Source organism: Zingiber officinale, chromosome 5B, assembly GCF_018446385.1.
Source record: "Zingiber officinale cultivar Zhangliang chromosome 5B, Zo_v1.1, whole genome shotgun sequence".
NCBI classification, from domain to species: domain Eukaryota; kingdom Viridiplantae; phylum Streptophyta; class Magnoliopsida; order Zingiberales; family Zingiberaceae; genus Zingiber; species Zingiber officinale.
In genome coordinates this window covers 28185591-28200097 of record NC_055995.1, presented here as the reverse complement: position 1 = coordinate 28200097, position 14507 = coordinate 28185591, and the positions used below count along the sequence as shown (strand labels likewise).

The window sequence follows — 14507 nt, the reverse complement described above, 5'->3', positions numbered from 1 at the left end:
AAAATCTGAATCTGCCCTACATTAAATTAATCGCGCTTTTAAATTCTTGATCCGGTTCTTTCCTCGAAACCCTAACATCTGCGTCTCTGCCTCAATCCTCCAACTCGCATCTTCTGAGATCCACACCGGAAGACTCTGCCGCCGCAGCCATCTCCTGTCGATCGTCGAAGATGTCGAGCGCCCTTGACATGTCCCTCGACGACATCATAAAAAACAACAAGAAGAGTAACGTCGGGGGCCGTGGACGGGGCCGTGGCTCCGGCGCTGGCCCTTCCCGTCGCTTCCCCATCCGATCGGCCAACCGATCCGCCCCCTACTCGGTCGGGAAGGTATGCGCGTAGATTTTCCTCCAGCTGCCGGATCCGTGTTTCCTTCATATTCCATGGAACCGTCCTCGGGTTCTCACTCGATATGCGATCCCAGGCTCCTGAATCTGCGTGGCAGCACGACATGTACTCAGCAGTCGGGTTTCCTGCTCCGACGGCGAGGGCTTCCTCCATAGAGACCGGAACAAAGTTGTATATTTCGAATCTGGAATATGGGGTCTCAAACGAGGACATCAAGGTTTTTTGTCTGGCGACTTGATATTTTTATTATAACAGTTTGATCACTGTTTTTTATTGAGTTGGAAATTTTGCATACGTTGATTCTCTACAGAAAAAGTGTATTTCTTCTTCATGAATTTCGGGTTTCTTTCTCTTCTTGAATACTTTCTTTCTTCCTGTTAATACTAGGTGTATTTGTTCATTCGATTATGGGATTTATACATCCGGTATATTTTTTCTAGTTTTGCAATTTAGGCCCTTCTCCAATCCGTGTCAACGAATGCTTCTTTATGAGTCATCGGACCAAGATTTGGTAACTCGAACTTCATTGTAGGTTTTTTACAAGTAAGAAAGGAGAGAGGATTCTAAATTTAGTTTATAACAGCTACATTGCCTTTGCAGCTATTTTTAGTTTATGGGTGAAATCCTATCTTATACTTGTTATATCCCTTTGGCAAGGTCCAAGCACCAGTTTTTCCCCCAAAAAGTGAATCAAATTATGTATTAAACTTGTTAAATTTCTTTAACAAATTTAGCAGCTGCTTATAAAAGCATACCCACTCGTACACATACAACTCATTTCACTTTTTTTGTTCTGATCTTCATATGATCATATATTGTAGCTTTCTTCTTATGTCTTGTTCTTGTATAGATTTGTTTGTTAATTGAATTTGAGAAGTGAATCATGTCCGGTGCAGTAATATTTTTTAATCATTCTGGTTATTAAAAGAGGTTTCTGTGTATTCTGTATAGCTATTGTTTTGGCTGATCACGTCTGTGGTACTTCTCTAAATTTTGCAATTTGATCTAGTATCTTGTATGTTATAAAATATTTTTACTGAATGTGCATACGGAGTTAAATATTTTTATTGTGTTTTTGGAATGTGTATGGAATACTACTGTTATTTTGCCCTGGGCTACTATTGTGTTTTTCTCTCTCTTAGATTAACTACCTTTATTTGTGTTGCCTTTGCTCATGATGATATTTGCTTCTTCCAGGAACTTTTTTCAGAAGTTGGGGATCTCAAGCGCTATTCTATTAATTATGATAGAAGTGGAAGGTCTAAGGTAGTTACTCAGCGAGATGTGGTTGTTTTTGTCATGTTTATATTTTGTCTTATTTCAATTTTTAATAAATGAAGGGAACAGCTGAAGTAGTTTTTGCAAGGCGACTTGATGCTTTAGCAGCTGTGAAGAAGTACGACAATGTGCTGCTTGATGGAAAACCAATGAAAATAGATATTATAGGAACAAATATTCCAACACCAACTGTTGTACCTCAACTCTCCAATGGTGCCATAGGAATTGCTAATGGTGCTCCAAGAAGGTTTGCTTTATCTTTCTTTTTGAGATGCATGCCAATTAATTGTGATTATTTATATATTAAGTTCTAATGGTTCATTATTGAAATTTATCCTTATTACTCGTTTCTTATTGATATAGCTTTGTAGATCAATTTGTGCAATCATTTTAGGCTTTCTCGCCTGCCAATTTTCTTCAATGAAAATGTACAACTTTTTTTTATATCTTTTCCCATTATCATATATCAAGTATGTACTATGGTCCCTACCTTAATCTGTCAGATTCCATTTACATTATATTTGTGCACCATCCATGATGAAATCATCAATCATGTACAACTTTTCTTCTAATGAATTCTATTGGCTAACATGGGTGGATGTTATTATTTTTCTTCATTATCATATGTGCAAGTATCTATTTTCTGTGTTAGATTGTCCTAGCTTAAAGATGTGAGTTTTCATTCAGTTTAGATTTGTTATCTTGTCCTGTTTATGATCCATATGCACACATTTTATTAGGTCTGATTGTTTTCTCTAATGTGCTATTTTATCACCTTTTTTCTCTTTCTTCCTCTCGTATGTAATCAATGATGTATACCATTGAGGTGTGTCAATATGTTAGGTTTGAAAGTCAACCAGGAAATGTCTTGGATCTAGAGGACCATTTTAACTGGGCTAAGTTTTCCTTTTGAGATAACTCAAACACATTTATCATGTAGATAAAACTAGCACTAGTGCTAGAGTGTTAGCTCTCTAGGAGGGTGTAAATTAATTATGGCATTCTTTTTGTCTGCAGTAAAAAAATTGATATTATTAATATGACGGTGAAATTAGTTCATGTCTCTAGGCATTCTGAATCTGCTGCCTTAATGAATGAATACAATGCTTACTACAGCATTGACTTCTTATAAATCAACATGAACTTAATACATATGTTTTCCTAAATGTTTGTCACTTTCTGTTTAATATACATGACCATTTCTTTGATATCTCGTTTCGGTATTGCAGCATTGGACCTGTGAGGAGTTTTGTAGGATTGCCACGAGCTGGTGGCCCTGGAAGAGGACGGGGTCGTGGACGTGGTAAAGGTCGTGGTGAACCAGTTTCTGCTGCAGCCCTGGATGCTGATTTGGACAAGTATCATGCAGAAGTGATGCAGACTAACTGAATGGTCCTAACTGGCTTCATCAGCATACTACAATTGCAACCATTGCATGCAGATGCTGGTCTTCATTAATATTTATTTGGCAAACATGCATAATGTAGCTTATGGACGATAGGACTATGAAAGTACTCTTAGATTTTGGCTTTGCTATTTGTTTTGGTTTAAACTTCCTGCTAGTACTAGGATTCAAATGAAAATCTAGCATCACCCAGTCATCATTTCTTTTGGTTGGTCAATGTCCTCTTTCCTATATTTGTGGCTTTGATGCTAGTGTTGTTGGGGACTGGCTTCTGCACAGCAACATGCATCTCACGTATGAAGTTCAGTCCTTCGTGCCTGAAGATAAGGGTATATGGTAAGTCTCGCATGCAATTATCTATTGTGATTAGAACACACCCTGTTTGGTTTATTATACATGTGTACTGAATAAATGCATTGTTTGGTTTTTGGGCAGGGATCATGGACTGCCCTTGCTTCATTGGTGATGCAACTTTAATATATGAAATTTGGAGTTTCTTCCAAGGTTCCAGCCTTTTTTGCTATGTGGATTTTTTTTGTCGACCCATTAGATTTATTCCTTGGCCTCATAGTTTTATAAGTTTCTCTAACTGTTAATATAAGCTGGGACTCTTTTGTGAACATCATCAGTACAATAGCTACTCCTGGAATTGCTCAGTTTGGGTTATTGGGGAAATTTAATATGATGATGCATGGGAAGATTGGAAGGAATATTCATAGATGTGGTTTTCCCATCTGGAAATGAATGAATGCTCAATCCTGCTCAAATAGATCCTAAGTTCTATTCGGAGTTCTGCGTCTCATTGTTTGGTTCTGCCTCAGTGCATCGTATGCCAAGTCGCTCAAAGAAGTACAGTTGCTTTTGAGCTAATTTATCATGGTTTTACGTTTTTTTTTTCCAAAAAATGTTTCTGTTGTGGACGTTTCTATATGGTCACAAGTGATAGCTGTGCAAATGGTGTCTGGGTTACAGCCTGCACAAGGCTGCAACCTTGTTCCTGGTACGTTCTGTTCTTTTGTTGCACCTGAACCAATCTGATCAGCACCACATCCAGGAATGCAAGTAACACTTTCATTTTATCATGTGTCAGCTTGCTCGAAGTGGTAGAACCTTATGACTCATTACATTGTTTCAATAATGCACCTGTATCGTGTTTGAAGTTCAACTACTTTAGTTTTACAAATAGTGATTTCATTAGGCATCCTTTTTATCTGCTATCCCTGATTGTCTTGTAGCATTTTACTTTGGGCATTTATAGGTAAAAACTAAGATCCTTGAGCGAACATTCTACTAAGTTTTAAGTGATGTTGCTAGCTGTAGGTGGTGTTTTAGGGCATCCATAGGTGTGGATAGTTTTGGAGAGCTCTTATATTATTATATTGGTGCCACGTCAAAAATAAAGGATTTTATATATATTTCTCTTCATTTTAAAAAAATTTCTCACAATTTCTTTCAGAGGTCCATATTTATTCATTATATATATTTGTTATCTTCTTCATATTTATCTTATATATAATTAAATTTTTATAAAATTTAAATTCATAAATTACTAACATGGAATAATACTAATAATAATAAAAATACATAAATATTATGGTAAATAAAATTTATTATAAAAGACATAAATTATAATAATATATAAAATTTAATTTAAACACATCTACATCTAATTATATTTTTCTTTAATTTTTTTCAATCATTTTCTCATATATAAAATTATCTCGGTGTCATTTCATTAATATTCATCATAAAAATTTCATAATCCTTATGAAATATTTTAGTTTCTCCCAAAGTTATTTTTTGGATTTGACATTTTTTAATATTTTGTTATTTTTTATCGATGTTTTGTTCCATTGTATCGTCCTCTTTAATTTTGGATTTGCCCTTCTTTTTCACTGTCTTTTGTCTTATAAGATGAATGCGGACTTCATAGTCATCCACATCAACACTCATATTTGGATTTGATGTTAAAGTGCTCCACCTTGATTCGGATGTCATTGCCTTCTTGCTAGAGTAATGAGCAATTGATTATGGAGCATATTTCTCATATTCTTTGAGAACTCGCTACACATGCATATACTTGAAATCTTTGTTATTATTATTTGCTTTCCACATGTTCAGTTTGTTCTTCAACACATTCTTGTTATTCCAACCATTTTGATGATGAGTATAAAAATTATTATAAGTTGTAGAAAATTCATTTCCATTGGCGAAAACTTATAGTAATGTGATTTTAGCCGCTGATAGCTTCTTGTTAAAGTTTCGATGGGTTGGTGCTTGTTGTAATAATCAGCTATATGTTTTTAAAAAACTTGATCCTTCTGGTTATTACTAATGACTGTGTCAGTATTGTTAGTTGCTCATGACTTTGCAAGGATCATGTCTTCATTGAGAGACCAAAATCTTCATTTCGAATCATCTTTCTCTAGTTCAACTTCACACTCTTCTTGTGATGAGTGTGGTGGTCGCTGAGTTGCTGGAACAGATGATGGCGTTAAAGATTTTTTGTCGTTGATAGATGGGTCAGTAGTAGCCCTTCTTGATTCATTCGAAAACATGATTGATGGTTGAACATGAGAAAATACTTAAGGTAGAGAAGGTATCCAAAATTGACTGCCCATGACTGACCAATCTTGGAGTGGATATATACCAAATGGAGTTGGGGCAACGTTACTTGGATTCATCGAATTTTTTTTAAAACTTTGTGAATTTGAGAAATTTAGAGGATACTGTCGAGCATATGAAATATTTTAAAATTTTGAAGGGTATTGTGTGTGAGAGAAAAGATGAGGGTATTGGACATTTGGAGAAATGCGACTATTTTGAGAAGATGTATTTTTTTCCGCATTTGAATAACTCAACAGATTTATAAAAGAAATATTGAATTTTTCATCCATCTTGAATATAAATAGAGAATGAAAGGAAGAAAGAAGTAGAAAGTGAAGAGAATGATAGGATAAATGAAAAAAATGAGAGATTGAAAATGTATTTATAGATTTTTTTAAATAAAAAATTTAAAATTTTATTATAAAAAACGGCTAACAAATTAGCCATTGTGCAACGACTTCATTATTTTTTTTTGCAAGTATTTAAAAATGAAATCATTTTAATAATTAAAGCAGCTCTGCAAACACAGAACTACTTCCTTGATAACACCGGAGGAGCTCCCTCCCACTATGGGAGGGAGCTCCTTTAGAGCATCCACGTCTCTCATTGTAGATGCTCTTAGTAAAATTACTATAATAGCATTAAAATAAAATTGGGGAGTGCTATCCACATCCCATTTTCACTAAACACATTTCATTTTCTAAATACATCCATCAATAAATTTTTTTATCATAATTTTGTAAATACACCTCATAATATTCCTATTTTACCCTTTTTAACAATTCTAAAAAAAACATAGCGTCAAAAATATGCATCTCCAACTTTCCCTCCCTCCTCTGCTTCATCATTCTCTCATCTCCTCAGCGCACAAACATCAATCGGACTTGGGGAACTCGATTTTTAGCAAACTCAAATTATATAGGTTAGTGCTAGTTTGACCTTTCATTTGTTCTACATTATCATTACATAGGTAAATCTTTTTTTTATTATATTTGTATTTAGTTTTCATTTATGAGTGTTGAAACTTACTTGAATATGATATTTTTCACATGAAAAGACTTTAGGGTGCTCGGTTGTTGAAATTACAAAAAGTATGGTAGAAATATGATAAAAATCTCGAATTTTAGTCATGTGTCGTTCGACCCTAGTCCATCGAATACATTGCTGCCTATTCAGTTACCATTAGTCTAATGCACTAGGATTTTCTTGTCATGATCTATCGAACGCAACACAATGTGTTTGGTCAATGACCACAAAATGTAACTGAATGTGTTCAGTTTCTGTCTATTGAATGAAAAATAAAATGTTTGGCCTTTAGTATTTGAACACCGACGGATTTGTTCGGTTGTGTGTTTCCAAACACATTGTGTTTTGCTCAATTTTGAGTGGCCGAACAATTCCATTTCCTTTCAAAACACATGTTGATTGTATATCTAATTCACTTGTTTCTTATATGCAGTAAAAATGCTGACAAGAGGTATAGTCAACACAAGTACCAAAAGAAGAGGTACTACCACAATTATCGCAACAAGAAGATGTGCATGAAGAAGTACCTCCACAAGATAATTTACCTTCAGGAATGAATGAGGTGAAGGAGAGTAAGCTCTCATTGGAGGGAACATTAATGAAGATGATGAAATATTGAGCGAATCATTTCCAGATGGTCCACATGATGCATCATTATTGTGGGGTTTAAAACGCACATAGCGTCAAAAATTTGTTTTGGTGAAGAGCGAAACATGCTCAAATGTCTATGTCACACAACCAATTACTATAATAAACTTGGATTCAAGAGCAGTCCAAATGTGGAGGAGTCTCTAGGGACTCTCATCCTGATCAAGTGAAAGAGATATCATACCAAAAGCTAAACATAAATTTGATTGTTACTTTTGTGGAACGTTGGCAACTGGAGGCCAATACCTTTTATATGCTATTTGGAGAGATGACAATCACTTTAGACGACGTGTATTGTCTTCTTGGTCTACTGGTGAGAGGGATTCAATTGCAACCTACAAGCGATGACAAATCTTACATTCATCAATAAATTAGTCGATTGTTTGGTGTGGCGTTGGATGAAGTTAATAAGTCATTCGAGGGTGCGAGGAGTTCGTCTATGAGTGGCTATGCAAGAATTTTAATGATAAAATTGCTAACAACTTTGATGATGATACTCTAACATATTTAGCAAGGGTGTATTTTCTATATGTTATGAGTTACATTCTTTTTTCTGACAAGACTTGTACTCGGGTCTTTAAAGGCCTCTTGGATTTTTTAGAGGATATATGTATAGTATATAGATATACATGGGAAATTGCTACTTTAGCTCATCTATATCTGACTCGCATCTAGAATAGAAGTGAAACAAATTTTTGGATATTTAAGTTTGTTGGAGGTAAAAAACATTTTATATACATATTTATTTTATTATTTAATTACCTTGAATTTAATATGTTCTCTCACATATAGGCATGGATATACGAACACTTCCCAACAACTAGGCCTCCTCACAACCTATAATATCATATTGGAGAATCAATTGCAATGAGATGGTCACAACAGGCACATGCTAGAGCATCTTTAGAAAGTCTACAATCATATAAAGAGTGGTTAGATTTGCTTAATCCAAATAATATGAGTACTTAATTTATTTTATTTATATATTTATTTTTGTTTTATATACTTATTCAACTGTTTGATTTAGTGTTATATAATATGAATACGTTATAGGTCATTTGAGATTCATAAGTTGATGTGAGACATATCTTTCCACGTCTTGAGGCTACTTTTTACTATGGCTGCATAAGATCATTAGAAATTATCACGCCCCGAAAGTAAGGTTGTCCGACGAAAATCGGACAGCACCTCCCCTATAGCAGTGACAAATGAAACCAGTATACATTTCCCAAAGCTACTCACAAGCCAACAGCCTACACGGCTAAATATAAAACACAACCACGCAGTTATATACACAACCCACACGGCTGGAACAAAAGAACTTAGCCACGCAGTTGTATAGTAAGCATCCCACACGACTGTATTAAAAATATAGCGGAAGACATAAACAAAACATAAAAAAATAATACAACTAACTGCGAGTCGACCCGACTTGACACAACAAGTTCATAACCGAAATAAAGGACACCACAAGTCCATAAAATCATATAGAAGGTACATAATACAAATACAAGTACAAAACCAATAATATAAATGAAAGCAATAACAATATAGGTCACTCGATGTGACATGGGACTGGCGGACATGATCTCCAGGCGGCTTCAATCTGAAATAGGAATAAATCAACGGAGTGAGTTCAAGAACTCAGCGAATATCAATCAAACATGCATAGTAAGATATAACTATCAGTAATAATCATGCAGTACAGTCTCTTGAACAATAACAGGTAATGCAAAACTGAACAACAGAGGAAACTGTACTTACTAGGACCTCCTATGCGAACATAAGGGTGTGAACCATACCAACAGGTGCAGGGTATTTAGACCAAATACATAATGTCTCATGTATGCATGTCAATCATATGCAACCACAAAAATGCATCATCCAAAATGCAGCAATCACAAGCAATAAATGCAATTCATGCATATTATGCAAATGACATGGTCACCCCTGACGCCAGTCAACCACCTCACATGCAATGGTGAAGTCGAGTGGGTAGGGCTATGACAACTGTGCACTCTGTTATCACTACTCCTGAGCGATCGAGTGGACAGGATGCTGTCGGAGTACACCTATCCTCCTACCCCAAACATAGTGGAGGAGCCTAAGCTCTTATCTCCCTGTATCATAGTCAAGAGGAGGGATCTCTGTCCGCTACCATGCTGTGTCACCACTATCCATGAGCGACCAAGCGGAGCCCTGACAAAGCAACTGCACACACCCTTCCTGATGTACCACTAACCCATGAGTGGTTGTGTGTGCAAATCATATAACTGGCGATTTGCTCAACTACAAAGGAGTCGACAATCGCTCAGTATGCAATCATGCAAGATGGTGCATGACACTAAAGCATGTAACTCCTGAAATATCAACCTCCAAATAATATGTATCAAAAGGAAAATCGAGTCCATAACAATGAGCTAGGTATCATAAATCTAGGTACACATGCCAGGTAATGAAATCTAAGTATACATGCCAAATATATCTAGTAGCTAGACCTATACCTGGTAATGCACTGTATGTCACTACTTCTATGAATATAAGTACATATGGCAAGAATCAAGAGACATAAGCATAAATGCATAATAGATAACAATATGGGCATACTACGGATATTAGGTAATGATATACCAAGACAGATATAAGCATAACCATTACTACCAGCTATAACATATTACGCATATCACAATGACAATATCAAAAGAGATAAGTCAAAGGTACCCACCTTTATATGCCTAACATGCTAAGCAATCCCACGTCGAGATGCTCATCTTGAATCAAAGTCCTGCAAATCATATAATGTCCAGTCATATAATATATAGTTTAGCTAAAAACGTATGCATCAACTAGCTAAACCTAGTTCCCCAAACCGATAAGGTAACCCTCCATTATAATGATTATTAGTCAACACTAATCGTTGGTTTACCTCAATTAATCCAATCCATGAATCCATAATTAAAATCCATTCAATACTGCCAACAAGGAATCGTATAAATCTAACCCGTTACCACTAATCACAATATCAATTTAATGATTCTGATAATGATCATGTACTCCTCTAAATCAACTAATCCAGAAATCAACCAAACTACAACCAAAAATGAAATCAAATCTCATCTCGTACCAACTTGTTAACCAACTCCAAATGAATCATTCACAACTAATCATGTAACAGAACTAATCAACTAGCTGGATAACAGATTAATCATGTCAATCTCTAGATACAACCTCCATTAATTTACAGATTTATCAATTACTTCATGCATTATCACAAATCTCAATTTACATAAACCATAATTGAAATAGGACCTTAATTCCAATTCATTCATTCATTACAAACAAGAGATTAGATCTCCCTTAATCAGATATTATGCACAACCTAACCAAATCTGTAATCAAATTACTAATCTAATTCAATAAGGGAACATACCCTCAAATAATCATACTAAGCTAACAAATTACCACGATCCAGAATTTCAGCCTCTCGGTGAAGGAATAAAAAATTGTTGTAATGAAGAGGAAGCTCTCCACTTAAATCCACAGTCACTCGAGGAAGATCCAGGATGCTTTTGTGAAGGCAAAGATCTCATCTAAATATGTATGCTCTTCTATTGATTCGCACCTAGAGTAATCGCTGTCGGAATTGGGTAAGGCTGCTGTCTTCCCAAACAAACACTCTAAATCAGCACTAAGTATAGATCTAACATTCAAATCATATGCTTGGCTAATTGGTTTGTTACCATTTAGTAGGGAATGTCCACTGCCCTCACAGCGGCTCACAGCAACGGCTGAAGATGAGAAGGGAGGAGAAATCGAGCGACGAACTCGCTATGGCAACAACCACTGTTGCTCAGGGACTGCAAGTAAGGAGAAGTGTTTGCCCTAATTCCCTTCATCGACTCCTCCCTTCCGGTGATGGCAGCACCCGACAGTAGTTGCTTCCACAGCGATTGAGTGGAAGAAGGTGCGGCGGTGGCAAATCGGGTGTCGCGGAAGGCATGCCGCCGGTTGGCTAGCACTCGTGGTGTCTGATGGCGTCTGCGCGTGGTGATCAGCGACGTCGGTGATGAGGAAAGGAGAAGCGACAGTGGAGAGGAGAAGGTGACGACGCCAAGGGAGAGGGCGACACTATGTGGTGAAGATGGGAGGCTCAGCCAGTGTGAGGCGCCAGCAAAGAGAAGATTGGAAGGGGAAAATAGAGAGGGCTTCCGTTAAGGTTATTTGCCCATTAAATCTTATTATTTAATTATTATTTGGGTGCCATATTTTACAAAAATTATAGAGTCATACCATCCTGATTGCGTGCTTAAGCAATTTAGACATGTACAGACAATTCCACTAGACCCTCTTGTTCTTGTTAGGGCAAGAAGAGATAATACACATGTCCATTACAATGTCTTGTGGGGAATTCTTGGAGGATACTTTGTAGCTTGGGATAATCATATCTTATCAGATGCTCGTCATGGTAGATTGGCTGACCCTGCATGTGAGTGTTCCTCGGAGTATATGCAATTGTACAACAAGTACACTCATCCAATTGTTAAGAACCCACAACACCGATTGACCTATGTTCATAGGGCAATAGGTGCAGATGTTATTCAATCTTAGGAGTGAATCATGACTACACACAATTTGCTTGAGCCTATAGTGCAACGATGGAATTCCAATTACGGGAATCTAACGCTGGATCAGGTGATGCCAATGGTGCAGTAAACATATGTTGCATTACAAGGGTTGACATTGTACAAATATGAAAATAAACAACCTACTTCATCGAGGCGTCGGGTGAGAAGACGATGATTTTCATATGTTGTATGTATAGCTATCTTGGATCATTTCATGACATTTATAGGCTTTGGATTATTTTATGTAGTTTATGATTTTAATGTTATGTATACATTTTGAACTTTATATAGTTTTTTAGGTTATTAATATAGTTTTTGTGATTTAATGTTATTTTGACAATATGAGTATGTTTGTTGCAAAGAATTGTTATTTAGATTTTGTAAATATGAATATATTTGTCAGACAAGATTTTGTAAATATGAGTACGTTAATAATCTCAATGATCATCTAAATGAACACTGTCTATGCTATGAACTATGCTACTATTTCCTAACAAATGATTATCAAGTGCAAGTGGATGAGTATACACAAAATCCCATCTTGCTGAGCATGAAAAAATGACATCCATACCACTTGTGAACAACAAGAGGTAATCGATGATTCTCATGTAAAAAAACCTATACACAAAAAATGAATAATTAAGAATGCAACAAATTATAAATTAAGAAATATATATTGTTGAATTGAAATTAAACATACTTAAATAAAATGATTTCCATTCACATATGCAATACAGATACACTTTGGAGGCTCAACCACGGGAGTCCTCAAGGGTAGAAATGTATAACATAATTGAGTAAACAAACTAACCAGGGCAACATTATATCTCAATACAACAAGGTAACTCATTTTCGACATAGTCATCTAATGTGAGAGTAACGCTGCTTCATCAAAACAATTTAATATGTGCTTTACTACTTCAACATGACCATCTTCATTGAATATACCTGTAAGTACCCCGTGGGATGATTTTGATGTGATCAACTAAGTTAAAGTTAGGCCTTGCAGATTTGATTCCTTGTGTTTAAATGTGTAAGGACTTAGGAACACAAGAAGTCGAGTGAAAGATGCAGCAAGTGAGAAAAATGACATGGGAAGCGAGTCGACGGACTCAGTACATCTGAGGAACGAGAAGCTACGGAAGAGTACACAAGTGGAGTTAGAAGGGAGTGCGTAGCGCATCCAAGGGACAAGAAGCTAGGAGGAAGCTTGCTCTAGGAGAAGGTCAGAGTTGGATTCGGGTAAGTTCAACTCTAGATGACCAAACAATCACCTAGACGAACAGAGGTCAAAGAATGGTTAACTTAAAAGTTGATAATTCCAAGCGCCTGGACTATTTCTAAGCACTCGGATCCCAGGCACCTGGATTTGTTCTAGGCGCCTGGATTGGGTGGCCATGTCAAACGCTCGTTGTTGAAACGGATGAGGACAACAACCACATCAGCAAACTCTAGGCACTTGGATTGCTTCCAGGTGCCTAGATCAGGAAAAGTTATCCAAAGCCGTTAGATGGACCGTTGCCAAGTGGATTGACCTCGACCAAGTCTAGGTGCTTGGAAGCCACCACATCAGCAAATAGTCACTTCAAGCATAGTGGTTATAAATAAGCCCTGATGCTCAAGATTCAAAATAACACACTTGTTTAACTCTTTCTTTTATGCTTTCAAATTCATACTGTGCTCAACTACTGTAAGAGAATTCTTTGCCTCTAACTTGTGTTCAAAGAAGGAGATGTTGATAGTACGCTTCTTAGTCTTGGACTAGCAATTTCCAGTTGTAAACCAAGTAAACACTCAATCTCTTTCTTTTACATGTTATTTTCATATTATTAATGTGTATGTCCTTTCTAGTTCTTTAGCAAGAGATAAATCATTTCAAATTTGCACCAACAATACCTTCATATAATATTTCAAAATGTGTGATCTCCTCAAGAAGGTCTCGTCACACTCTCGGCCATGCATCCTCAGCAAAACCACGTAAGCTAGCAATAGAACAAAAACCACAGTGATCATCTACCCCCACATCTTTAGTGCCAACAATAGACTCGTGGAGATGAGATGATAGTTAATCAATATAACCAACAGTGGAAGTTGAACGTGTATGATGATGGACAATCTATTCAAAAGTGATATAAGAAAGTCAATCGCATCTAAAAAAATTAATGGTTATTTAAATATATTGAAAAAATAAATGTTGTTACCTTTTCTTCTACCTCCTCGTTGTAGACAATCCTATAGGTTATGTAAATATAGGTCCTCTAACAATTAAAATATTTTCAATTGGTGAATAACTATCCATGATAGAGTTGACATACTCAAAAGCACTTGGGTCACACTTGGGTGATTTTATTTATTTAGCTTTCAAAGTTTTGGATCAACCACGAGTGCAAGTGTTTACCTCTGGCACTTGCAATGAGGTTGTTGCTGGATTGATAATCTCTCTCAATCTTATTAATATTAATAATCTCTGTGAATCATTTGCCATTGAAAAAATCATGTTAACATCACCAACCATCTCAGACCATCGACTACTAATGTCATCCCTAATATCAATCCCCTTACTCAGCTCTA

General features: G+C 36.2%; 1 protein-coding gene across 1 annotated transcript; it reads left to right on the top strand.

Annotated features, from left to right (window-relative positions):
• LOC121984286 (THO complex subunit 4A-like) lies at nt 1–3229 on the top strand. The gene is made up of 5 exons (XM_042537154.1): nt 1–329; nt 424–564; nt 1545–1613; nt 1688–1872; nt 2855–3229. Exons 1-5 carry the CDS (start codon nt 171–173, stop codon nt 3012–3014), a joined length of 714 nt encoding a protein of 237 aa, XP_042393088.1. The 5' UTR covers nt 1–170; the 3' UTR covers nt 3015–3229.
• The last annotated feature ends 11278 nt before the right edge of the window (nt 3230–14507 follow it).

Coding starts and splice junctions, on each gene's coding strand:
- LOC121984286 (XM_042537154.1), top strand. CDS start 171: ATGTCGAGCGCCCTTGACATGTCCCTCGACGACATCATAAAAAACAAC. Junction 330..423: donor CCCCCTACTCGGTCGGGAAG/GTATGCGCGTAG, acceptor ATGCGATCCCAG/GCTCCTGAATCTGCGTGGCA. Junction 1,614..1,687: donor ATAGAAGTGGAAGGTCTAAG/GTAGTTACTCAG, acceptor TAATAAATGAAG/GGAACAGCTGAAGTAGTTTT.